This window comes from Dryobates pubescens, chromosome 4, assembly GCF_014839835.1.
Source record: "Dryobates pubescens isolate bDryPub1 chromosome 4, bDryPub1.pri, whole genome shotgun sequence".
NCBI lineage: Eukaryota > Metazoa > Chordata > Aves > Piciformes > Picidae > Dryobates > Dryobates pubescens.
In genome coordinates this window covers 20,588,886-20,614,651 of record NC_071615.1, presented here as the reverse complement: position 1 = coordinate 20,614,651, position 25,766 = coordinate 20,588,886, and the positions used below count along the sequence as shown (strand labels likewise).

General features: G+C 47.8%; 1 protein-coding gene across 1 annotated transcript; it reads left to right on the top strand.

The window, feature by feature from the left end:
- The first annotated feature begins 311 nt into the window (after positions 1-311).
- CDCP1 (CUB domain containing protein 1) lies at positions 312-25,766 on the top strand. Its single transcript, XM_054161370.1, has 9 exons — positions 312-399; positions 9,678-9,881; positions 11,346-11,702; positions 12,766-13,134; positions 18,841-19,068; positions 20,192-20,572; positions 21,647-22,012; positions 23,677-23,758; positions 24,866-25,766. The coding sequence occupies exons 1-9, from the start codon at positions 312-314 to the stop codon at positions 25,308-25,310; spliced, it is 2,520 nt and encodes an 839-aa protein (XP_054017345.1). The 3' UTR covers positions 25,311-25,766.

The window sequence follows — 25,766 nt, the reverse complement described above, 5'->3', positions numbered from 1 at the left end:
CCCGGTGAGGAGAACTTGTCGTCGAGGAATCCCAAGCTCTTTTGGTAGGAGTTAACAATGTCGGGAATGGGCAGGGGGAAGCGCCAGAGGAAGGTGCGACAGCAGACACGCCACTCCGCTGCAGGAGCACCACCAGCAGCTATCGACAACAACTGCACCAAAGCAAAGCCGAGGCGAACCCGCCCCGCCGCGCCGCGCCCCGTCCCGTCCCGTCCCGTCCCGCCCCTCCAGGTGCGAGGTGGAGCAGGAAGCGACGGCGGCGGCCGCGCAGGGGATCCGCGCCCGCCTCGGCGCCGGGCCCATGCGGGGAGATGGCGGCCGGCCGCGCGCTGGCCGCGCTCCTGGCCGCGCTCCTGGCCGCGCTCCTGACCGCCTCGGCGCAGCTCCTCCAGCGGGAAGGTAGGGACGGGGCGGCGGGGGCTGTGCCCAGGCGGCTTCGCCTCGGGCGCGGGCTGGGAGGAGGTCTGCCCGGTGTGCGGCCGAGCCCTGCCTGCCTGGCCTTGGCCGCACCGCCGGCGGCAGGCTGGTGTCTCTGTGCTCATCGCCGTGTCCTGCTGTTCGTCTGACAGTTATTAGTTATTAAAAAAGGGAGGAAGGGGTCTTGCTGCGCCGATGTGCTCGGGCATTCCTTACAACGCTGAAATAAGGGCATCCAGTTTCGGCACCCATCCTCTGGGCATCACTTTTCCCTTCGCTTTTAAATAAATGCTAACGAGATGGATGCTTTGATCTTTGCATCTTTGGGAGTAACTTCACAAAGTCTTCTCTCTGGATGCCAGGGAGTCAGGCAGCTGAATTCCCTGTGAGGAGTGGGAGCCGTGTTGGACCCTGCAGTCCCGTAGGCTTCTAAGCAAAGACAGTCATGTTTCTATAGAGCAATGGGTGAAGTGTGCCCGCAGGGAAACGAAATGGCCCCGCTGGGAGGCTGCTGGTCACTACCAGCTCTGCAGCTCTTCAAGTTCCTGTGCAATTCCTTGTACAATTCCATGTGCCATTCCTGGAAATCTCATGTATATAACTTGTGGATAATTTTCTTAATTCCTGCCTGTGACCTCAAAAGAATTCTAGTTAGGATGTGCAGTGTTTGGGGTTTTCCTCAATTTCCAAAGCTTGCTTGATTGCAAAAAAATTGCCCATTCTTAAATCTAATTAGTATCTGTAAAATAATAGCTATTAGTAATACTATAGCTATTAAGAGTTATTAGTATTTAACATTACTTTTTTATTATATGTATAAAAATTATTATCATCATCATCTTTTGTTAAAGACTGCATCCTTCCATATATGTAATAACTGCTGAGTTAATTGCAGTGAATATGAATAACCTAAAGAGCCTGATGTGAAATTTGTGCCTTGTTAGTTTTTCTGTTACCATTAACTGTGCTGGTTATGCTGAAGTGTGGCTCACGGCCATTCATGTTAAAAACAACACAGTCTGAACATTGACTGAAACTGGACAGAACTGAGGTTTAAGTTTAAAGCTATGTAGGCTTCATAATAAAATATTTCCATTGAATGTACTACCTCATTTCTCAAGTGAAGCATTTTCAACATTTCCCTGAGCAGAGGTTTGTCCTGAGAAGCCAAGTTAGTTCAGGTTTTCCCCCACAGCTCTATGCAATTTTTAATTTTTAAGGAGTTCCCTTTGCCCTGGTGCTGACTTGGGACAGGCTTCTGCTTTTGCTGTGTTTTGTCTGCAAGTCACAGTGGTCTCCCTTTCAGCAAGGCCAGGTTTAGGCTGGGTGTGCAGAACCATGCATGAGGTGGGTATAGGGCGTGCTCTGATGGGATGGCTACAAACTGTGCTGCACCTCTCTCTAAAGCTTGTCATCCACGATGGAGTTCATTCTTCTCTTGCCTTCTCCCTCCACTCCTTCCTGGCAGGTATAGTTTTGTCTTTGTTGTCCTCTAGCAACGTGCAGGTCAAGCATGGTTGGTTCCATTGTCTTCAGAAGAGCTGGTGGGTTTTCTTGAGGTCTAATTTCATGCGTAATGTCCATTATCAAATGAAACATTGGTGAACTCGTAGGTGGAAAACTGCCGAAAGAAATACTTGGCGCAATAGCTGCGCCTGGATGTGGGAGTGTGAACAGGGTATCACCTACCCGACCTTTGAAAATGTGTTTGCAGCTGAAAACGTATTTCTTTGAAGCACTACTAATGAAATGGATCAGACTTAAATTATTAAATTCAGATTTAAATTATCCCTATGTGATAAAATCTGCTTCTGTGCTGTTGGTGTAAGAAGTGAATTTGCAGATACTGCTGCTGTATTTTGTGTTCCACCCTTCAGTCGACGACTTCTTGGCAGCTGACTGCTGCATCAGTCAGAGCGTTTAAGCCTACTTTTTGACATAAAATTGAAACAACATTGGAAAAAAAGCAAGCTGTTAGCAGGGTCCTTCTGCTGTTCTGACAGAATATCACAAAGTGGCCTGTTTGGGCTCCTCTGAAAGTTGGGAAAAGCTGGATTATGTCCGTTCTGAGAGGCCAGTTGCTCACTCAGTTGAGACCACAACTAGTGTGCATAAGTATTGGATTGTACCTTTTTCTTTTTGCTTGCCTCATGCCCTTATCAGTCGGTACGGGGGAAAGAAGTGTGTGTAGTGTGCATAGGATATCACTTGTTTATTGTGTGTCTCAGTTCTGGCAGTACTACCTTAAATTTTAAATTTTGGACCATAAAATGCACTCTTCCCCACCCCTTGATTCTAAATGGCCTAACTGGGGGAAAGACTAAAGATGGAGCTTTTTCTGGGACTTTTCCAACTTGCTGATGCTGCTCAGGTAGCCTTGTTAAGCCTCAGTTCTGCAGCATGGGTTCATTTGTTGAGCCAAACCATTAACCAGTTCCTATCTCTTAGTAGGATTCAGCTGATAGACCCTGGGGACCATCCCTCACCTTGAAAACTTCTCTGACAGATTCCTCTTGCTCAACATTCACTTGTGCCACCAGGGTGTGAAGGAAAGGGTGTGGGTTGTGCTGTGAGTACTGTTGTGTCAGAGCAAGATGTTGTGTTTCTGTATTAGCTGGTAACAGAGGCTAAGTTTGCTGCTTGTAGCTGAGCCTGCCCAGTGCAGACAATATAGATGGGACCTCTTGGAAGACCTTCAGGAAGAGCCAGCTGAAAAGTCATGCTGTAAGGTCTTGGAGATGTGCATTTTGTCTATGTGAGTAAGGTCAAGTCTGCTGCTGAGTGCCCAGGCTGCCAGTACTGTAGGAAAACACATTTAAATTATTTCTCTTTACTTTGCTCCCTATCCCCTATAATGGGGGGGGAAGTCTTGCCTTCGCCTGTTCCATTGGACACCTTTCAACAGCCTTCCTCAAGGGTGGAAGAGCCTGCTTTGAGTTGTGCCTTGTGATTTCTTGGGGAGCAAAGTGAGCAGCGTGGTTGCTCACTGTCAGAGCAGACTCTTTCTCTGGGAGGTACGATCACACCAGCGTTCTGGAGTTGGCTCTGGCTTTTCTGGGCCCGTGGGTGGAGCTGAGAGATTAGTATATGGAGACAGCAAACTCTGAGGGGTGACAAGAGGTGATGATCTGAAGCTGCTCAGAAGTGAGAGATGAAGCTGTGCACAGGATGTTTGGCATAGGAAGGACTCCTGATTGTGAAATATGCTTTTCCACCTTGGTTAGCCAGAGCCAAGGCTGAAGAGCTGTTCAGACATGCTTGAAGGTATTGCCTTCTCACTGGTAAGGGCAGACTGCACAAGCTAACACCTCTGTGTTAGGGAGGCTCCTGTAGTGACTTGTTTGTGCAGTGTGACATTTCCTTGTCAAGTTGTGCAGACCCATGTACTGTACATTTTGTATGTTGTAGGCAAGCTCCTGGTCAGCTTGCAGACACCTTTCTCCAAGCTCTGCATCTCGCTTCCACAGAAGCAAGAAAACTTCCTATCTGTAAAACAATAATGAAGAAAAAGCAGCTCAGCGTCAGTGTTCTGCTTCCTCTAATTGCAGCTAGGCTTGCCAAATCCCAAAGGGGCTTTTTCCCCCACTTGTAGTGAAGAAACCTTTTAAAAATGTCTTTTGCAAAAGTTTATATGAATGTCTTAATTATCTTCCCAAAAGATTCCAGAGAAAGGGATAGAAGTACTGAAGTGTATAATTACTTTGTTGACAGTTATTTGAAGTCCAAAGTTGCTTTCTTCCCAGTAGGCATTCCAAATTAATGAACTGAACTACTTTAGAGTGAGCAGCTTTGTTGGGCTGGGGTACTTGCAGACCTTCTCTGGTGAATTCTTGTCATGTCACTGTCTCAGGAGTGCCCACTCTTCCTCCCTGATCAGGAGGAGAACGGGATGTGTGACACCTTGCCTGCTTTTCATCCCCATCCTGGCTATTGGTGAAGATTAGGCAGCTGTACTGTGGCTGAGGAATGAGTATTGTCCTCCAGGTGCCCTCTCCTGACATGTGGATTGTTACTCTGACATCATAATCATTGGCAGCATCTATCTGTGTTTACAAACTGAAGATTTTAAGCCTTAATTTTCTGAGTGATTCTCTGAAGGCAAACCTTTAGTAAAATATGGACCTCCTATCTCAAGCAAGTGTAGTATTGGAAGATGGCTCCAAACATAAGGAAGAAATTATTTGCAGTGATGGTGGTGAGGGACTGGAACAGGTTGCCCTGAGAAGTTGTAAATGTCCCCTCCCTGAAAATCTTCCAAGGCCAGGTTGGATATAGCTTTGAGCAACCTGGTCCCAGTGGAATATGTCCCTGCCCATGGCAGGGGGCTTGGAGCTAGGTGATCTTCAAGGTCCCTTCCAACCCAAAGCATTCTATGATTCTAGGTTTCTGTGATGCCATCATTGAACAATGTAGAGCGTAGTTCTGTAAACAGAAAGCTTGTTTACTTTGTAAAGTCCAATAGAATTCCAGCAGCTTGCAGCAGGCAGAGCTGGATGTAGGATGTGGCTGTGATCTCCATTTGCTCCTCACAGTGCTATTTGGTAGATGGGAAGGGTGTAAACAATGTATGGGTCCTGACTAAGTTTGCTGAGGGCTTCAGGAGTGTGAAGAGAACTACCTGGGTGGGTGTTGCAGGTGGAATTGGAGTGGTAGATGGCATTTGGGCAATCAGGTGCCGTAGTTCAACTGGGGAGGTGGGCTCAGCTTGACAAAGAAAGGTTCAATAAGGCAGGTACAAAACGCTTGAGTGAGGCAAACAGGGATACATTTACACTTTTGAACATTCTTTGACCTACTGTTGGCAGACTTGAGTCCAGCTCAATAATGTGGTGCTGAGGGACATGGTTTAGTGGGGGACTTGGCAGTGCTGGGTTTATGGTTGCACTCTATGATCTTAAAAATCTTTTCCCACCCAAACCATTCTACAATTTTAGCTGTGCAGTGAATAATTGTGTTGGAGGTGATGGGGAAACAGATGATAAGGTGCAGCAGTTGGTGCATCTCTTAGCTGAGCCATTGGGGCATTTGCTTGGCCTGTGGGAGCTGGAGCCTGTGATCCTCATGGTGCAGGACACAGCTGTCAGGTTCCCTCACGAGACAAAGGCTGTTCTGAATGGATTGCTCTGAATGTGTCCTGGTGCTGTTAATCTCCTACACTCAGGCTGTCTGTTAGATCAGGAAGAGGGAAATTCATATGGCTTGAAACTGAAATCATTCTGCTTCTGGCCTGGTTACTGTGTTGAGTCATATTTCTTGCTTCCCAATGTCTTGATATGACCTTGCAGGCTATAAGTGTGCCTGTGGGCCAGCATCTAGCAGGGCTCAGAGGAGCTTTCCAGGAGAGCCTACCAAGCTGTAGAGGCAATTGCTGGGGTAGCATCCCTGTCCTGAAGGCACGAAGCACTGTGGTGGACGAGCCTGTTTGTTGGAGAGGTGTGTTGGGTTGCGTGGGTTCAGATTCCCCCTGGGCAGAACAGGGGTTTGGAACCAGCTACCTCATATCCGGAGCGAGCGTTGCCGCTACTCGTCTGGGGCAGCAGCTCATCGGCTCCAGCTGCTGCAGGCCTGTGAATGGGCTCTGAGTCAGCCACAGCCAGCTGGGCTGTGTTGAAAATGTCTGTGGGGGAACAAGCCACAGTGCAAGCAGAACTAGCAAACCAACTCTTTTTCAATGTTATTTTGGGATGAATGAACATGTGCTGGGCTTGTTGGTGGCTCTTGTGCACTCTGGTTTCTGATCAGTCTGGGATGTTTGGATTGTTCTAAGTCACATGAAATGATCCACAGAACCTTCTGGATAAATTGCTGTCATAAAATGCAGCCCTGTAGTCAATACTAGTTGGACTGTGTTCTGCCTCCTGCTCTGTTTAGCAAGGTACTGTGCATAGCCATATAAACTGCTGTCCTGCCAAGTCCTTCCCTTGTATGTACAGATGCATGCTCCCCATGAGTGCCACTGGCTCTACTGCTCTCCAGCTGTCTTCTACCATGCATCCTTCTCTGATACAGAACAAAATGTCCTTTTGACAGTTATATATACACATTAAAAATTACTAGGACATTAGTGTCAGACACAACCACAGGAGATCCGTTTAGGCTAAACTTTGTGGAGTAATCCAGCTTGTTCTGTAGTTCATTTCTAACTAAAGTTGGAGGGCTCTGAGCCATGAAATAGATGAAAGGTTTGGAAAAACCAAGCTGTTGAGAAACAGCTGGTCGAGGTGTGCTTGCACAGACAGGAGCATTACTTTAGTGATAGAGGGACACTGTGATAAGACAACTGTCACAAAGGTGCAGTCCAAATGAGGATGAGCAGCAGAGAAATAGAGCTGCAGCAGGGAAGATGCAGATTGAGGTTAGGGCAGTTGAAGAAACAACTAAGGGAGGATGCAAAAGTAGTTGCTTAGAGGGGGGAAAAGATTAGGGTGAGATCAGATATCTGTGTCAGCTTGTGAACCAACTCAGAACTGGCAGCTTCACTGCTGATACCTTCTAGCCCAGCAATTTCATTGTTGGGTAGGCAGAGAGTGGATGGAGCTTGGCAATGCTTGCTCTTGTCGGTGTGGATATCCTGTGTGTCATCCCTGTGCAGCGCTAACTGGGCGTGGAAATTCTTTCTCTATGGGAAAGCTGTACAGTTACTGGTAATCCTCCTAAAGTGGCATGCAGTGGGAATCATGGGCAAAGACAGATTGGTGTGAGTCATCAGGAGACTCACTTGTGTTTATAAAAGCTCTGCAGGAAAGATGCTTTCGAAGTAGTCTCTCTATTGAGACTATTGTTCGGCTGTGGTTTGGGGGCTGGAATCTTTGGAACCCCTGGACAGACTTTCTGCATGATTTCTTTTTCCCATTTTTCCTATGAAAATGAAACTTGATAGTCTAATGGAGCTTAGGATATCACTTGCAGTTGGCTGCTGTTGACATTACAGCACTGTGCTCTTATTTCTTGGACAAAGTGTTTACCTGTGGAGTTTCAGCTCAGCAAGCTAATTAAGCAATAATCTAGCTGGGCGTCCTTCCTGACAGCTTTGTTGAGCCCAGCTGGGTATAGATCTGCATCTTTGTTGCCTGCTGGGCTGCCAGCATATTGATCCTTGCAGCACTTCTGCCATTTGGGGCAGAAACGAGTGTGACAATTACCATATGCAAGGAAGAAGTCTCTTTTGTCTCTAGCTATTAATTACTGGTATTGTGCTATTAACCCTTCATAGCCAGAAGACATAAACATCAGAAAAATGCTGTCTGTCATGGTCAGAGGGTGTGGAAACCAAAACTCTGGGCTAGGCTGGAAGCAGTTGTTTCTCTTCTGAAAACTGCTTCTTCCCAAACAATGAGGAGGAACTGCCCTGGCTGCTGGCTTTGCTTTGCTCTTTCCTTTTCCCCACCCTGTGGACATTGCCCCTGTGGTTGTCCCGTGTGCTCGGAAGGTCACTGCACAAGGCAGTTCTGAACCCAGGCTGAAAGCGTCTCAGGCAGCTTTTCTAAGGTAGAAATGCAGGCACCAAGCAGTGCCAGCCATTGCAAGAGGCAAGGGAATTCAGTTAGGTTCTTGGGTCAGAGAACCATCCCATCAGTCACAAGCTGTAGGAAGCTTACTCAGTGACCAGGTTCTCACTATTAGAGGGTTGGTAAAGTTGTCATAGCAAGTGTGTGCTGAAATTTCCAAGCTGGTGTTTGAGGTTTTAATTTAAATCCTCTGATCCTGGAGGCAAATAAGCAAGGCAGTTGCAAGGGCTTGCCAAGTCTTCTGACTCCAAGATTGTGTAGAAAGGCTGGAAAAAAAGGCTCAAGACCAGTAAAACTCAAATAAAAGCATGACAGGGTGTCTGTCACATCCCACCTTGAGCTGGGGGAGTGACTTAGATTTGCAAATCCCCTTGGTGTGGATTAATGTGAAGTAGCACTCAAGGTCCATACATAAACATCAGCTTCACTGGGAGATATCCTGCTGGGCTCATCCCTTCCAGTATCTCTGTGAGTATTCGCTTCAGGCCTACGCCTCTGAGCAGTGCGATGTTTGATGCCCGGTGTTTGCAAACCTGGAGCTGCAATGTTCCTGGTGGCAGGGAAGGACAGCAGCCTGTGCTGACTGTTCAGTCACCAGGGCTTTTGCAAAGCATTGCCATGGGAATCAGATCCTGCAAAACCATGAGGGTCGTTCAGAAAACCCAGGACGTTTGAAAAGGATTTTTCTGGAGAACTGTGCTACTGGTTTTGCTGGGAGAAATCTTTTATCATTTGGGTTAGTGAGCAAGAGGATTCCCAAGGTGGTGTATGGGCAGAACATTGCCCGGTGTGATGTCACACTCAAGGAACAGATCTTTTTTGAACAGAACTTGGGATACTCTTATTTCTAGATGTTTGGGTGGGTTTTTTTTGTTTGTTTTTTTGTAATATACATAAATTTGAGGGTTTCCCCTGTAAACACTAAAAGCAGATATGGTCCATCCCAGGCCAAAGATCTCTTCTCTGCTGCTGAGGGACGTGGCATGGATGGTGATGTCCTCTCAGGGAAGGAGTTGTAAAAGGTGGGGAGGGCAGGAAGAGGCCATGCCCACGTGTAGAAATCTCTGTTGGGGTGTGCTTTTGGTATTGCTGGAGTACCTCCTCTGGGCTGTAGCAAATGTTGAGGCAGCCCCAGGGATCCATCTCATACCATCGCGTGCAGCTAAAGTTGAGCCTTGCTTTGTTGTGTGGCTGCTGAATAAACTTCCCAAACTGAGTCACAGCATCATGGGTGCCTTTTGAAGTGAAGCAGACCCTGTGATGGGCATAACAGAACAAAACCTAGCACTGGGACAACAGAAAATAGAAAGCAATAGCTGAGTCACTTCTAAAATGTGATATAAATGCTCAGAGAGGTCTCCTCTGGAGACATTCAAAACCCACCTGGATGTGTTCCTATGTGACTTGCCCTGGGTGATCCTATTCTGGCAGGGGGATTGAACTGGGTGATCTCTGGAGGTCCCTCCCAACCTCTACCATTCTGTTTCTGTGATAAATAATGCTGGTGGGAGTGAACTGGAGCAGAACTAGTCCTACACAAGTTCCTTATATACCTCTGTGAGCACATTCAGCAAGGGGATTTCTGTGCCATCAGTGGAAGAGCTGAAGCCTTTTCTCTTGTTCCAACAACAGGGACTTCTGAGAACATAGATGCAAATACTCCTTCTGGCACCTGTGGGGATGTGTGAAGAGGCTGGTGATGCTCATACTGCTAGTAACACAATACCTTTCTTGTTTTTTTCTTTCTCTTAGCTTCCTTTACAATCTCACTTCGTAAAGCAGACTCCATCACAGTGACGATTAAACCCAGGCCTGGGATCTCACCAAGCTGCCAGATACATGTTAAAAATGCCACCAGGTCTGAACTCAAGATAAAGCCAGGAGAGAATGCCACTTTTACCTTCACTTGTAGAGCTCCAGAGAAATACTTCACCATGAAGATTCAGAAGAACATTGGTAAGATACTAGCTTTCAGTTTTTCCTCCAGTAAAACCAGATACCATTTCTTCCTGTTACTGTAATAAGGCCTCCCCTGTAATCCTGGGTAAGAAGAAATCTTTGAACAATGATACATAACTTTTAGTTCAAGTTAAAGGAGTCTTTCCTTATATTTGAAGAACCTTATGGAAGCCAAGAATCTCAACATTTGGAGGTGCTGTAAATAAAGTTTCCCTTGTTTTGGATGTATCCCTGGTGTGTGTATGTTGATGTTCTCTTTAATGGCATGGACACAGGCCACTTCTCAGCAAGATCTCAAACTTCATGGGACATTCAGTCTTTGGTGACATCTTCGTTACTTCTGGGGTCATTTCAAGGATAGTTCTCTTCACATTTTGTAGTTTTATTCATATGCATTCATTCAAACAATCTTCACAAAATTTCGGCTGGGGTTGTTCAGCATAGGGAAGACTGCAGGGGGACCTTAGAGCTGCCTTCCATTTCCTGAAGAGATCCTACAGGAAGGCTGCAGAGGGACTTTTGTGAGGGTGTCTAGAGACAGGACAAGGGGGAATAGTTTGAAGCTGAGGGAGAGCAGGGTTAGACTGGAGCTTACAAAGAAGTTCTTCAGTACAGGGTGGAGAGACACTGGAATAGGCTGCCCAGGGAGGCTGTGGATGTCTCCTTCCTGTGGGTGTTCAAGGCCAGGTTGGAGGTTGGGTGAGGCCTTGAGCAGCCAAGGGTAATTTAGAGGCATCCCTGCCCATGACAGGCAGGTTGGAGTAGTTGAACTCTGAGGTCTCTTCCAACCTGAGCTATTCTAGGATTCTGTGATTATATATTTCTTAGATGCACTTTTTTCCAAGTTTTTCAAGTCAATCTAGGCAAAGATTAAAGCATGCTTGTTTTTAGTGTCCAGCTTAAAATACCAATAATTTGGATTTTTCAGACTGAAGTTTTCTAAGTTCTTCCCAGAGCCTTGCAGTGGCAGTTGTTGTTATTTATTCCTTTTGCAAAACCTGGGGCATGTAAGGCACCAAGGAAACAAAGATACAGGTTCTGGTGAGCAGTGTAAGTTTTGAAGATGACTAATTGACCAGGAATTCTCTGAGTGATATGGGATAAAATCACTTCTCTAGATCCATGATCTCCAACTTTCCTAACATGGCATTTCTCACTTTTGCCTGTTCCTCCTCTGCCCTATTCACTAAATACTTTCTAAATTCTTCAGCAAACAAGGTGGGAATGGTAGAGACAATGAATCCCTTCTGTTAGTCAGCCTGACTAGAGCAGGTTTATCCTGTCTGCTCTGGGGGCTGGCAGTCCTGTTCAGGCTGTGCTATAGGAGTGTCTTCTAATGCTTGTACACATTAAGTGCAATCTGAAAATGGTGAAAATAGGAATAAAAGAGAAGGTGTCACATTGCTCATTTAATTTCATGCTTCTCAGAGCATCTCATGGCTGTTCTCTTTCTGCATGCAGACTGTGTGTCAGGCCCATGTCCCTTTGGAGAGGTTCACCTTTACCCACCAAGGCTGCCTCGCCTGAACAGGACTTACGTCTGGGACGTGAAGGCAAGCACAAAAGCTGGGCTGGAGCTGAAGTTTTCTACCCCCTGGCTGAGGCAGATTGAGCCAGGAGAGATGTGCCCGGATTCTGTTAGCTACAACATCAACAGCTGTATAGACACAGCCACGGTCAACATTGGCAGCTTCTGCAGGAACGGCTCAGTGTCTCGCATCAAGCTGCTGGGAGGAGTTGTCCTGTCCCTGCACCTCCCCTGGGACTCCTCTCTCACCACCTCGGGCTTCAACATCGCCAACAGGGCTTCCATAAAGCGTGAGTAGGGATTAGTGTTTCCTCACCTGGAACAGCAGAGTTGGAATGAGCCAAGAAGGTGATTTCCTGTTTGCAGTGTGTATTTGGGTTTGTTTATTTTTAACTAAAGCTTCCTTAGCTTCTGAAGCCTCAAACTGATGCCTCTCTCAGGAGAGAAAGGTGAGAAAAAGTGGAAGCAGTGCCTGGAAGCATGAGGCTGCTTAAATACAGCTCTCTGTTTCAACCTGCACAGTAACATGGAACATTGTGTAATAGTCTTCTTAAAATACTTAGAATATTACATAGCAATCAGCAGGCAGCTTTGTGATCTCACGACAAACCCTCTTTGGGAGTTGTCCTTGCCCTGTGCTTGAATTCTGCAGTTGTTTCTGTAAGTTGTAAAAGGAACCTGGAGCACATCTGAACTTCTGGAACACGAGGTTTTCTAACTCCAGGTTCTCCTCACAGTTGCACACTGTCTCTGGAGTCCTAGATGGGGCAGTAATCTCTGTGTGCCCAGTCCTAGAGTGGGTCAGTAATCTCTGTGCCCAATTTCACACTGACAAGAGTTGTCTAAGCATGAAGTGTCTTACACAGCCTCCCTGGTTCACACTGTTCTTTCATGTGTGCACCTGGGGCTCTTTCCTGACGTGTTCTTGTCGGATGTGGGAGATTTTGAACAGAGAGCTCTGTGCTGCTGCAAGAACTCACATCCTTTGTTGCCTAAAACCCAGCGAAGCAGAAGCAGTTGGCAGGTTGCATGTTTGTTCTTGCAAAGCAGGAGTAGGAGAAGGAACTAGAGTTTTACCAAAACAAAGGCTTAGCTTGTCCATGTGGCTGAAAATTGAACCCACTAAACTGCAAGTGCAGTATTAATATACCCCTTGTTGTGAAATTGAAGACAAAAGCATCAACCTGAGTTACATGTTTTAGTCCAAGAGGTTTGAAGTAACCTGATCTATAGCTGAAGTGGGTGATCTCGCTTTCAAGACAAAAATACTCTGCTCCTGGGGTGTTAGACATGCCAGTGTGTCTTCACTAATTGCAACTTGTTTTGTGTGGATTTGTTTCCCTCCTGGTTTAGGCCTGTGCATCATTGAATCCATCTTGGAGGGGGAGTCCTCGATCACGCTGATGTCCCCCAACTACCCACTGGGCTTTCCAGAGGACGAGCTCATGACGTGGCAGTTTGTGGTTCCTCCCAACATGAGAGCAAGCGTGTTTTTCCACAACTACAGCCTCTCCAACTGTGAAAGGAAAGAGGAGAGGGTGGAGTATTACATCCCTGGCTCCCTCAGCAACCCAGAGGTGTTCAAGCTGAGTGACAGCCAGCCTGCCAATATCGCTGGCAGCTTCAACCTGTCCCTGCAGGGCTGTGATCAGGATGCTCAGAACCCAGGCATCCTCCGCTTGCTCTTCCGAGTGGTTGTTCAGCACCCACAGGTCAATGAGAGTAAGTACAGAGTCAGAATGGCAAGGGGTGGCAGGAACCTTTGGAGGTCATCTAGTCCAACCCTCCTGATAAAGCAAGTTCACCTAGAGCAGGTTGCACAGGATCATGTTCAGGCAGGTATGGAGTCTCACCAGAGAAGGAAATGCCACAATCTCTCTGGGCAGCCTGCTCCACACCTCTGTCACCATCCCAGGAAAGAAGCTTTCCTCATGTTCAGATGGAACTTCCTGTGTTCTAGTTTGTGCCCACTGCCCCTTGTCTCTTGCTGGGCTCCACTGAAAAGAGTCTGGCCCCATCTCTTGCCTCCTGCCTTTAGGTATTGATGAGCATTGAAGTATCTGTCTGCCCTTTCCATGGATTTTGCTTAGAGACACTTGGGCTGAGCATCAAAAGGATGAGAAATACCAGTGGGCTTGTCTTGCACCCTCCTTGAGTTTTACTCTGCTGGAATTACAACAGGGCAAGCAGTGATGCTGGAATGTGCAATGTGCTGCTCTCTTGCAGGTTTTACACTGTAGCTTGTAAACAGAGATTCTATTCCTTTTCCAGTACCTGCATCATGTAATTGAATAGCATCTTCAGCTGCTGCAGTGTGAGGGCTTGTATGTTGCATAAACAAAGCAAAGCACTGCCTAGCTGTTCCCTGGTGACTGAGTTCCCTCTGGGCTCCCAATCCTGCTCTCTGGCCAGGACCATAACTGCTTGTTTGGAGTTGTCTGTGCTCCCCTGTCTTTGCCTGTTTTCCAACACAGAAATCAAGTTCAGACTTGTTTGAACAGTTTTATTCTTAGCTGTCAGATGCAACATTTGCAGATGCAACAGATGATTCTTAATGTGAGCCAAGGTTTCTGCTCTGACACAAGCAGTCACGCTTACCAGGAGAGCAGGTTTCACTTTGTTAGGCAGTAAGATCTGCAGAATGAACTGGTGAAATAAGAGATGCAAAATTGTCTCCATACTGGCAATGGCATCACTGTGCATTTCTTTCCTTTCTTTCTTCCTTCCTCTGGCCACCATTTTGCTTCCTAGAGAATCACAGAATGGCTCAGGTTGGACAGACAGGACCTCAGAGCTCATCTATTCCAACCTCTCCACCATGGGCAGGGACACCTCTCAACTACCCTTGGCTGCTCAAGGCCTCACCCAGCCTGGCCTTGAACACCCACAGGAAGGAGACATCCACAACCTCCCTGGGCAGCCTATTCCAGAGTCTCTCCACCACTGTACTGAAGAACTTCTTTGTAAGCTCCAGTCTAACCCTGCTCTCCCTCAGCTTCAAACCATTCCCCCTTGTCCTGTCTCTAGACGCCCTCACAAAAAGTCCCTCTGCAGCCTTCCTGTAGGATCTTTCCAGGTAAAGGAAGGCAGTTCTAAGGTCCTCCCTGGAGTCTTCTCCAGACTGAACAACCCCAGCTCTCTCAGCCTGTCCTCATAGCAGAAGTGCTCCAACACTTGCATCATCTTTGTGGCCTCCTCTGGGTTCACTCCAACAGCTCTGTGTCCTTCTTATGCTGGGGACACCAGAACTGGAGGCAGTATTTAAAGCCTGAACAGACATCATCTAGTGTGAAGTCACACCAGACACAGAAGTTACCAGTGACATACTCTGCTAATAACATCCCCTACATACTGCTTGATGCTACCCTAAGAATTTTTTTTGTTTTTTTTAACCCAAATTCAGACTGAGCCTGGCTTGACACAGTGACCTGTAACACCAGAGCACTTGTCTGAAAAAAGGAAATGAAAAGGCCTGGCTAGGCAATGGACTATAGAGGTAGTGATTTATCCTGTGGCTTCTTAGCTCTGACCTCAATTCTTGGGGGAGGTGAATAATCAAGGTTAATAATCAATCACCTCCTTGCTGCAGAGGAGCAGGGGGAGGAAAGTCCATACTCTGGACTACCACTGCAGAGGGAAAGAAGTTTGAGTGGCCTGTACCTTGAAGTCACAGATGCAGAAAGGGCCTGGAGCAGTGTGTGCTTGCAGCCCAGAAGGCAAATCGCATCCTGGGCTGCATCCAAAGCATTGTTGCCAGCAGATCCAGAGAGGTGATTCTGCCACTTTGCTCTGTTCTGGAGAGACCTCACCTGGAGTACTGTGTATGGATCTGGAGCCCTCAATATAGGAAGGACGTGGGTCTGATGGAGAGGTTCTAGAGGAGGGCCATGGAAATGGTCAGGGGGCTGGAACACCTCTGCTATGAGGACAGGCTGAGGGAGCTGGGGGTGTTCAGCCTGGAGAAGAGAAGGCTCCAGGGAGACCTAATAGCAGCCTACCAGTACCTGAAGGGGGCTACAAGAAGGGTGGGGAGATACTGTTTGCAAAGGCCTGCAGTGACAGGATGAGGGGCAATGGCTTGAAACTAGAGAAGGGCAGATTTGGATTAGATATCAGGAAGAAGTTCTTCACTATGAGGGTGGTGGGACACTGGAACAGGTTGCCCAAGGAGGTGATTGAGGCCTCATCCCTGGAGATATTCAAGGTGAGGCTCGACAAGGCCCTGGGCAGCCTGACCTAGTTGGGGATGTCCCTGCTGACTGTGGGGAGGTCAGACTGGATGACCTTTGGAGGTATGATCTCACCACAGTAATCCTCAGTTCTTTGTCTCGCCTGGCCATGCTCACAAACAGCAAATCCTCCTGAGATTGTTGTTAACCAAATCATGTTTGCGTGTTGCATCTTGGATGCCAGACAGAGTGAAAGCATTGCGTTCAGTTAATCAGCTTTATCTGCCTTCTGCTTGGGAAAGCAAAGAAGAAATTTAATATATTTATGGCCAGGAGACAAGATGATAATCTGGAAAATAAAAACCAGGTTGTCATTTATTGAATGAGATGCAAGTAATAAACCACTTGGATTTAAGAGACGAGTGCTTTCTCCAGGGATTTTACAGGCTTTCATGAGCGATTTCCAGTTACATAAATTCCATCAAAGATTCAAATTCAGCCCTCAGGACAGGATTGAAACTTTGATTTGAAAAAAAGGAAAAAGGCAAAAAAAGCCATCTGCAGTGTGCAAGTGAAACATGGCTCTTACTAAAAATGCACTGGGATCTGCATCTTCTCAGAGCTTCCCAAGCTTTTGGGTGTTCCACAGCTGTCATTTGAATAGAGGAAAATGCAGCTCTTATTTAAAGAAATAACTTCTGGATCTAACCCTTTCTGTCTTTCACTGTTGGGGGAAAAAATAAAACAAAAACATTCTGACGAACAAATTACCTTGCAGTAGAAATAGAATAGAACAGAATTAACCAGGTTGGAAAAGACCTTTGAGATCATCAAGTCCAACCTATCACCCAACACTATCTAATCAACTAAACCATGGCACCAAGTGCCCCATCCAGTCTCTTCCTAAACACCTCCAGTGATGGTGACTCCACCACCTCCCTGGGCAGCACATTCCAATGGCCATTGTCTCTTTCTGGGAAGAACTTCTTCCTAACATCCAGCCTAAACCTCCCCTGGCGCAGCTTGAGACTGTGTCCTCTTGTTCTGGTGCTGGTTGCCTGGGAGAAGAGACCAACCCCCACCTGGCTACAACCTCCCTTCAGGTAGTTGTAGACAGCACTAAGGTCTCCCCTGAGCCTCCTCTTCTCCAGGCTAAGCAACCCCAGCTCCCTCAGCCTCTCCTCACAGGGCTGTGCTCCAAACCCCTCCCCAGCTTTGTTGCCCTTCTCTGGACACCTTCCAGCAAGTCAACATCTTTCCTAAATTGAGGGGCCCAGAACTGGACACAGTACTCAAGGTGTGGTCTAACCAGTGCTGAGTCCAGGGGCAAAATGACTTCCCTGCTCCTGCTGGCCACACTATTCCTGATGCCAGGATGCCATTGGCCTTCTTGGCCACCTGGGCACACTACTGGCTTTTTGTGTGTTCAGTTTTCCACACAGGACAAAGCTATTCACCTTTTGGTTATGACTTGGCAATCCATAGGTAAAAGCAGAAAAGGAAGAGCAAAAATTGTGTGTGGGTGTGTGTGTGAACATATATATATATATATATTTGATACTATTGTTCAGTCATGGAATGTTCTGGGTTGGCAGAAACGATAAACATCAGTTACTGCCTGCCATGGGCAAGGATGTCTTCCAACAGAGCAGGTTGCTGTCTTGACATTAGAGATATGTGCCTTGTTATCAGCATAAGGATGCTGTGTGGACCCAGTGTCTGTCTTCCCATGTGAGAGTGAATCCTTGTGAACTAGGCTGCAATCCATCATCTGGAGTATTTTCCACTTTTCTTATCTTTCCCCCTCCCATGGGTTCCAAGTATTTCCAGCTGCTGTTAGCTGGCATGGAGAGGGTGTTTGTCTTCCCTCCGTGCCTCTCTTGTTCCAGACAGTACCTGATGGAAACTGAGGCCTTGGAGCCGGTTGGCTAGGGCTGCTCAGCAATAAATTCTGACCCTTTGGCCTTTATTTCTAGTTTACTTCTACTGTGCACAGGGAGTACACAGGGGCTGGTGGAAGCAGATCTCATAAAGGGTTGTGATGTTTCAGTTGGGCCAGAGCAGATGTGGTTTCTGTCAGTCACTGGGTAGCAAACTCGCAGAAATGGCTGTGGTTGGTAGGACCTCTGGAGGTCATCTAGTCCAACCCCCTGCTAGTGCAGGGGCAGCTAGAACAGGCTGCTTAGGACCATGTCCAGTTTCAATTTGAGTATCTCCAAAGACTTCACAGCTTCTCTGGATATCCTCTTCCAGTTTGTGTGTTGTGGTGGGGGTTGTTGTTGTTTCTTAATTTTTTTTTCAATGTTTAAGCAGAATTTTCTGCATTTCAGATTGTGCCTTTGTGCTCTTATTGGGCACCACTGAGAAGAGCCTGGCACTGACATACATGCTCACACATTCCCCATAGCTATCTTCTTCAGGCTAAATAGTCACACAGAATCACAGAATGGTAGGGGTTGGAAGGGACCTCCAGAGATCATCCAGCCCAACCCCCCTGCCAGAGCAGGACCGCCTAGAGCAGGTCACACAGGAACACATCCAGGCAGGTTTTGTATGTCTCCAGTCCCAGCTCTCTTGTTCTCTTCTTCTATCAGAGGTGTTTCAATCCCTTAAGCATCCTTGTGGCTCCTTGCTGCCCTTACTCCAGTGTTTCTTGTACTGGGCAACCCAGAACTTGACCCAGCACTTGCAGATGTCTCACCAGTGCTTTAGGGGAGGGGGGGACTTGCCTTGCTCAGCTTACTGCCAATCCTTGAAGGCTCTAGTGGCCTTCATAACAACTGCCAGCACTTCTGCTGAAATACAGTACTGAGCCTTTTGATCCATACTGATTACCTGCATTTAAGGTAGCTTAATCTTTAGCTAGCTCCAGACAACTAGATGTGGACCTCTTGGGGAAAACAAATCTCAGGCAGTTGGCTGAGCTCCTCACATTTTAGCCTAACCTGCTGAGAAAGGGCTTCCATCCCTGTTGCTCTATTAGAGCTGGGAAGTAGTAGGGGCAGTGGGCTCAAAACTAAGTTAGGAGTGCCATGATGCTTCCTGAGCTTGCATCGTGCTGATGGAGAGCAGTGAATGATGTGTTCTGAGCTAACCTAGAAATGGGTACTGCAGCTGGTGAGGAGAGGTGGGGAGTACACAGGGTGAAGGGACGTGGGGAGGACTTGGCGGGAGGGGAGGTAGGGAGTACATGGGGTGAGGGGAGAGAAGTTCTGCTTTGCCCTGTGCCAGTAATTCCCTGGGATGTTTCTCATTGCAGATGTCACTCATTTGGTGGACTTGAGCAAGGAGAAGAACATGAGTGTGACAATACACTTTGAAGGGTGGCCCAGCCACGTGCCCCTCATGTCTGAACCTGTGTGCCTCATCTGTAAGGATCCTCGCACCTGTGACCGCGTCCTGACTTTAGCGTCTGGCACTGCCTACAAGATCTCCTTCCTCTGCAAGGACTTGTCCCGCCTGAGGATCACAGCTGAGAAAGGCATAAGTATGGCAAAAGTGGCTTACCTTGTCTCCTGGGGAGTACCTCTATGAGCTGTTCCTCAGTGGTCAGACAAACTCTGGGTTTGACTTTAAACAGAGTGTGATTGGAAACCAAGTGTGGGTCAGCTACAATGAATCTGGAAGTGACTTTGTTGTTCACCAGGTCATTCTGCCTTTTGAAAATAGAAACTGTAGCTCTTCCTAGAGGGGAAAAGGACAAAAAGCACCTAAGAATCTCACTGAAAACTGTGAAGTACAGAAAGGGAGCAGGAGAACCATACACCTGCCCATGGAAATGCAGGACTGAGGTTGCCACCAGGAATGCAACCTCTGCTGCTTCCACTTGCTCAGTGCTTTCACTTGGCAGTGGAGAAGGAATTTTACAGTCTAGATCTGGACCTTGGCTGGTTGTCTGGGTTCTGCTAGGATAGAGTCAATTAGTTTTATGTTTTATTTTCACAAGAACCTGGGAGAAGTCACAGCAATGGCAGCCAATGGAGCCAGCAGATGGAGTGTTTGATACCATCCTGGTGCCATGCCTGCTAGATAAGGGGAGGGCTGGGCAGGCCAAGCACCAGTGATTCAAGTAAGTGGCTGTGGTGGGGCAGGATCAGGTGGAAGGGTCAGGCTGTGCCACCATGGTCAGCACAGTGGCTTGTATCACTCTCTTTGTGTGGTGTTTTATTTGGATTAGTGTTCATCTTTTTTTTTCGTTCCTTTTCTTCTCTCTTGGTGGTATTCTGTTAAAGTCCTTATTTCAACCCATGGGAGTTGGCCTTTTTCTCCTGATTTTCCTTCCTACCCCAGTGGGGTGAGCAGCTGTGCAGCTCACTGTCTGCAACAGTGCCCCAGTCGGCAAAAGCACCCTCCTGAGTAAGGGGTTTTGAATATGTGCTCATCTGCCCTGCACCCTCTTCAGGCAAGCCCTTCAAATGGGACATGTTTGGGTTAAGGTAAGGAGGAGAGGGTGTGTTCTCAGGCAGGTGCTTAGCTGGGTCTGTAACCCTACTCTGTGTGCATGTGTGTGTGTGTACTCTAGTGTACAAGAAAACGGGGGGGGTGGGGGTGTGTGTTATTGCCTCTGCTAGAAAAAGACAATCCTTGGGACTTGTTTTTTGTGCTTGCAGGCTGTGTTGATCTTCGGTGGTGTCAGAGGAAGATCTATTCCCTTTCTGTGCCCAAGGCCATTACCCAGTTGCCAGTCCAGCTGCATAAATTTATTTGGAAGCTCTTGGCTCCCAGTCAGCTCAACATAGAAATCACATCTCCGTCCTTGAAACTTCAGCAACACGTCCCAGAGCAGAGGTGCAACACAAGCTACAGTTATGGCATTGTCAGTGCCACCCCCACAACAGAGTTGACCATTGGTGTCTTCTGTCCTGGTGGCTCCATTGAAAAGATTCAGATGAGGAATAATATCACCATAGTCTTAAAAACCTTTGGTAAAGGGTTCCTCAACGAGTCTAACCGTCAGGATCTCAAAATGTCTTTCGTGCCACACATTAAAGGTAAGGTGGTGGTTTGTACTTCTTTGCAGTGCAGTGGTGAACCTCTCGGTGTGCTTCTCAGAGCACAGATGGATAGACAGAAAGCAGAGTTCTTTACGGTTTTCTTTACAGACTTCTTTACAGTTGAGTCCTGGAGCCATTGCTTGGGCTGGTCTTTTTCTGAGTCAGTGAGGTGGCTATTCCTGGAAGAAGGAAGGGTTGTGGGAAATTCTGCAGATTTGTCTGTGCTAGTTACTGATGTGACAGGGCTGATGTGTAGGTTGTCTTGCTGGTACTGAGGTGCAGTTGTCTGGATGAACTTGCTGCTCAGAGGTATAGGTGGGACCAGATTATTTTACATGCTGGAAGAGAAAGCTTTAATAAAAGAGGTATAGAATCAGAGAATTGTCAGGGTTGGAAGGGACCTCAAGGATCATCCAGTTCCATCTCCCCTGCCATGGTCAGGGACACCCCACACTAGATCAGGCTGCTCAGAGCCACATCCAGCCTGGCATTAAAAACCTCCAGGGATGAGGCTTCCACCACCTCCCTGGGCAACCTGTGCCAGTCTCTCACCATCCTTATGGTGAAGAACTTCTTCCTAACATCCAATCTGAATCTACCCATTTCTATTTTTTTCCATTCCCCCGAGTCCTATCACTCCCTGACACCCTAAAAAGTCTCTCCCCAGCTTTTTTGTAGCCCCCTTCAGATACTGGAAGGCCACAATAAGGTCTCCTTAGAGCCTTCTCTTCTCCACACTGAACAACCCCAACTGTCTCAGTCTGGCTCCACACAAGAGGAGCTCCAGCCCTCTAATCATCCTTGTGGCCCTTCTCTGGACACACTCCAGCACCTCCAGATCCTTCCTGTAATAGGGGCTCCAGGACTGGACACAGTACTCCAGGTGTGATCTCACCAGAGTAGAGGGGGAGAATCACCTGCTGGCTATGCTTCTCTTGATGCAGCTCAGGATGTGATTGGCTTTCTGGGCTGCAAGTGCACACTGGTGGCTCACGTTGATCTTCTCATCCACCAGCACACCAAGTAACAAAGCTGATATTTTCCCTCCCCTTTTCTTTGCCTTCCCTGCAGACGAGTGCACCTTCACCGTGAGCCCGGGCCCAAAAGACAAAGTTCACTTGCAGACTCCCAACTGGCCGTACGGCCTGCCCCCTTTCGTCTCCATCTCCTGGTACATCGTGGTGCCCAGCAAGCAGGTGGCTCGGCTTGGCTTCTCCAAGGAGCGCATGGGCATCGCCTGCCAGACCAGCCACGCCTACCTCAACGTGAAGGAGGAGGCGGCGGGCACGGAGGAGACGGTGCGGCGCGAGGACGAGCTGCTGCCCAAGCCCAAGGACATGTACCATGACTTCTGGGTCAATGTCTCCAACTGCAATCCCACCGAGAAGATGCAGCTGACCTTGCAGTTCTGGGTGACTTTCACTGACAAGCAGATAGGTGAGGCCTGTCCCCCTGTGCTTGTTTGCTTTCCCTTGGGGTAACGTGGAGGGCCTGGAGTGCATGGCCTACAAGGAGCAGCTGAGGGAGCTGGGGGTGTTCAGGATGGAGAAGAGGAGCCTGAGGGGAGACCTCATTGCTCTCTACAGCTCGTTGAAGGGAGGTTGGAGCAAGGAGGGGGCAGCCTCTTCTCCTTGATGGCAAGCAACAGGATCAGAGGAAATGGTTCCATGCTGCAGCAGGGGAGGTTCAGGCTGGATGCTAGGAAATATTTCTGCACTGGAAGGGTTCTCAAACATTGGAATGGTCTGCCCAGGGCAGTGCTGGGGTCACCAGCCATGGGGGTGTTCAAGCATGATGTGGACCTGGCGCTTTGGGACATGGTTTAGTGTCCACCCTTCTGTGCTGGTTCAAGGGTTGGACTGGATGAGCTTGGAGGTCTCTTCCAACCAGATAGGTTCTGTGATTCTGTGAACAGTGATGGATGCTGATCCCACTTCGGGGTGGATTTTCTTGGATCCTTGCCTTCAGGAATGTCCATCCTTCAAAAAACCTGAGAGCTACAGCTGGGTGCTTTTGGAGGCTGAGGAGGAAGGAGGGGGTTTTGTGAGGTGCTGGGGTCTTTGTGGTTTGGGGCTTCTCTTGTTGTTTGTTTTTGGAGACGGGGGATTGCAGGGCTTGGCAAGGAGCAAGACTGGATTTATTTAGTTATTTATTTGGAGATCATAGCCAGAAGGTATAAGACCACCAAATGTTTTTTCCCTCCTAAGGTCACAGACCTGGTGAACAGCTTGGGATTTGATTATGCAGACCCACTCATTCCAGTAGCCTTTGCTCCATGTTAGCAGTTCAATTAATCTCGGTGTTCACAGGAGCAGGAAGTCATGCTTGGGGCAGGACAGACTGTTCAGTGGAGAGTGCCCTGACTGCTAGCAGCAAAATCTGCATTCGTGGTGTCTTTCATCTCCACAAAACATAAATTGTTTCTTTCAAGACATTTTTAGGGTGGGCTGTGCCTATGTAATTTGGCTTCACGTTTGCTCTTCCTCTCAGCCTGTGGGAGACTTGCTGTATGTGGGAGTACTGGCTGCACAGGATAAAGCAGCAGCAATACCAAATTTCATTCACAAGATTTTCCTTTTACAGTTTTTTTTGTGAGATATACTTCTTTTAAAAGGCAGAGTGTTTTTCTTAGCCCACACCTGCACTTTTCTGATCATTTTCATGACTCTTGGAAATCCCCAGCCAACACAACTTGTGTATTTTGGAGGAGGAGGTTGCATTGAGGGGAAGTTTGGGAACTGTGGCTGTTTTGTTGAGTCCTCTGTGTCCCTCTGCACTTTCTTCTCATCCCTGCCTGTTCAGCCAGAGGTATGAGATGCTGCAGGTGGGTTTAGCAGCTCACAAGCTCTGTTGAACATTTGGAGGTGGGGTGGGTTCGTTGGGTGTTTTGGCTGTGCTGCTGCTAGGAGTAGAGGAGTTTGTCCTTTCTTGACCTCCAACCTCTTGGAAATAGCTTGTGATGAGCATGGCTCCAAAACCCCTGCTCTGCAGGCAGCTGGGACACTTCAGCTCCTGAGGAGGTTCAAACCCAGACATCTTTTAGGAGCAAGATGGATGTGTTCTCCCTCTTGCTCAGTATCCTTGTCCCTTGTCTATTGCAGACCTAGGAGTGATACTCGCTGCAGTGGCTGGGGCTGGAGTTCTCACAGCTATTGGACTGACTGTGTGCTGTGTGAAGAAGAAGTAAGTTTGTAATTCAGCAGGTCAAGAAGGCTTTTTGGGAGAGCTGCTGGACCCTCTGTTTCGTGTGTTGATCTAGATCCCAAGAACAAGGATCTGAAGCCTAATGCAGGCAGTGGTGGGGGAAGTGGTGGGACTCCAGGAGTGCTATGTTACTCTAAGTTGACTGACTTTGAGGCAAACAGCATTCCTGGAGTTGCATTACTCCAACTCCCAGTGCATTGCCTGCCTTGGCCTTAGCACAGGCTTCTGGCTGTGCTGTAAGGAAGGAACTGATTGGACTGCAGCAGCAGTTCCTGTGAAATGAAACTGCATTGAGTGTGGCTGCTGCTCGTGCCACTCTAGATGAGATTTGGTTCAAACAAGCTATGAGCTCATGCAGGTATATGAGGACCTACCTTTCATCTACACAACCTCCAGCACTTCTGGAATTTGCATATCCACTGGGAGCATTTTTCTATGAGATGAGCTCTTGGGGAGGGAACTGAGTAGTGCAAAGCAAAGGTTCATAGCACTGGTGCAAGCAGGGCCTGAAGTCACCCATAACATGGGATTTCTGACACAGTGCTGGGTGCTTGGGTCTTGAAGCTGCAGAGCTGGAGTGGATTTGTGCATTGTGATGATAAAAGCAGTGCTGAGCACTATTCTCTGCCACACAGGAAAGACATTAGAGATAAACATCTTTGGTTCACAAAATGCAACCAAGAAAAGTTCACTCTACATTCGCAGAGGGGCCACTCTCTTGTCTTCAGTAGTGCTCAGCACTGTTCTGGCAGCATCTGGTGGCCTCTAGGTCCTGTTCATGTCTGTAGATGTTGGAAGACTTGTTACAGCTGGGATTCCTGTGCTTGGGAGGCTGTTGGGACTTAATTTAGCAGGCTTCAGGGTGGGCAGAGCAGCAGTTGGTAACCAGACAGCATGCAGTTATCTGCTGTTAGCAAAGCCTGTCTGGGCTCAACTCACTTCTAAAACTGCAGGTGAAGCCCTCAGTGCAGGCAGCCTGCCTAACCCTGGCTGGTGGGAATGGGAGAAGAGAAGCTGTCCCTGTTCAGTTCAGACACAGCAGCCATGGGTGTTTCTGACTTGCTAACCATTTGCTGTCTGTGACAGGAAGAAGAAGAGCCAGGACCCCATGGTGGGAGTGTACAACACCAACGTCAACACCCAAGCACCTGGCAAACAGAAGCTGTTCAGGAAAGGGAGACAGAACGAGTCCCATGTCTATGCAGTCATTGATGATGCTATGGTCTATGGGCACTTGCTGAAGGAGTCCAATGGCTTAGTTGCTCCAGAAGTTGATGTGTACCGGCCTTTTGATGGACCCATGGGTCCGGTGCCACCTTCTCCACCTCCCTTCTCCTTCAGGAAAGACACAAAACATTCTTCTAACCCTGAGGAGCCTCCACCTCTGACAGACACAGATCCTGACACCTATACATTTGCTCATCAGAAACTGGGTCAAGTGGAGGACACTGGAGACACAAATGAAAAGGACCATGGAGAAATGAGCTTGTCCTTGCTGGAGAGGAAGGAGCAGGATGGCTTAGTAGAGTGATTTTACACCAGGTGTAGCAATTTCCTGTGGAAACACAGAGATGTAAGGACAGGAGTCTAGGAAAAGAACCTGAAGAGGAGTGTTATTTCTGAAATGTTTTGCTGTTGGTTTGTGTGTGTATTTTTTGGTTGTTTCTGTTAAAACTTCAGCTGTTGATAGCCTTCAGTTTCAGAGTGAGCATCCAGCAAACTCCAGACCAGTTGAGGCAATCCAGGACTGCATACTTCTGGTTGTGAAACAGGTAGCAAAGGTACACTCCTGCATTTTATTAAAACATCAGGAAAATTAATTCCTGACTGCCAGCTACAAAAGTGCCAACTGATAGAGCAGGAAGGGTTTGATCTAATAATTCCTTCTCTCACAAGGCCTTTGGTTCCAAGTGCTGCCTGGTGACTCTCAAAAGATGTCTCAAGGAAACCCCAGGCTGCATGGATGTCTGAGCAAAGGAGGGGACAC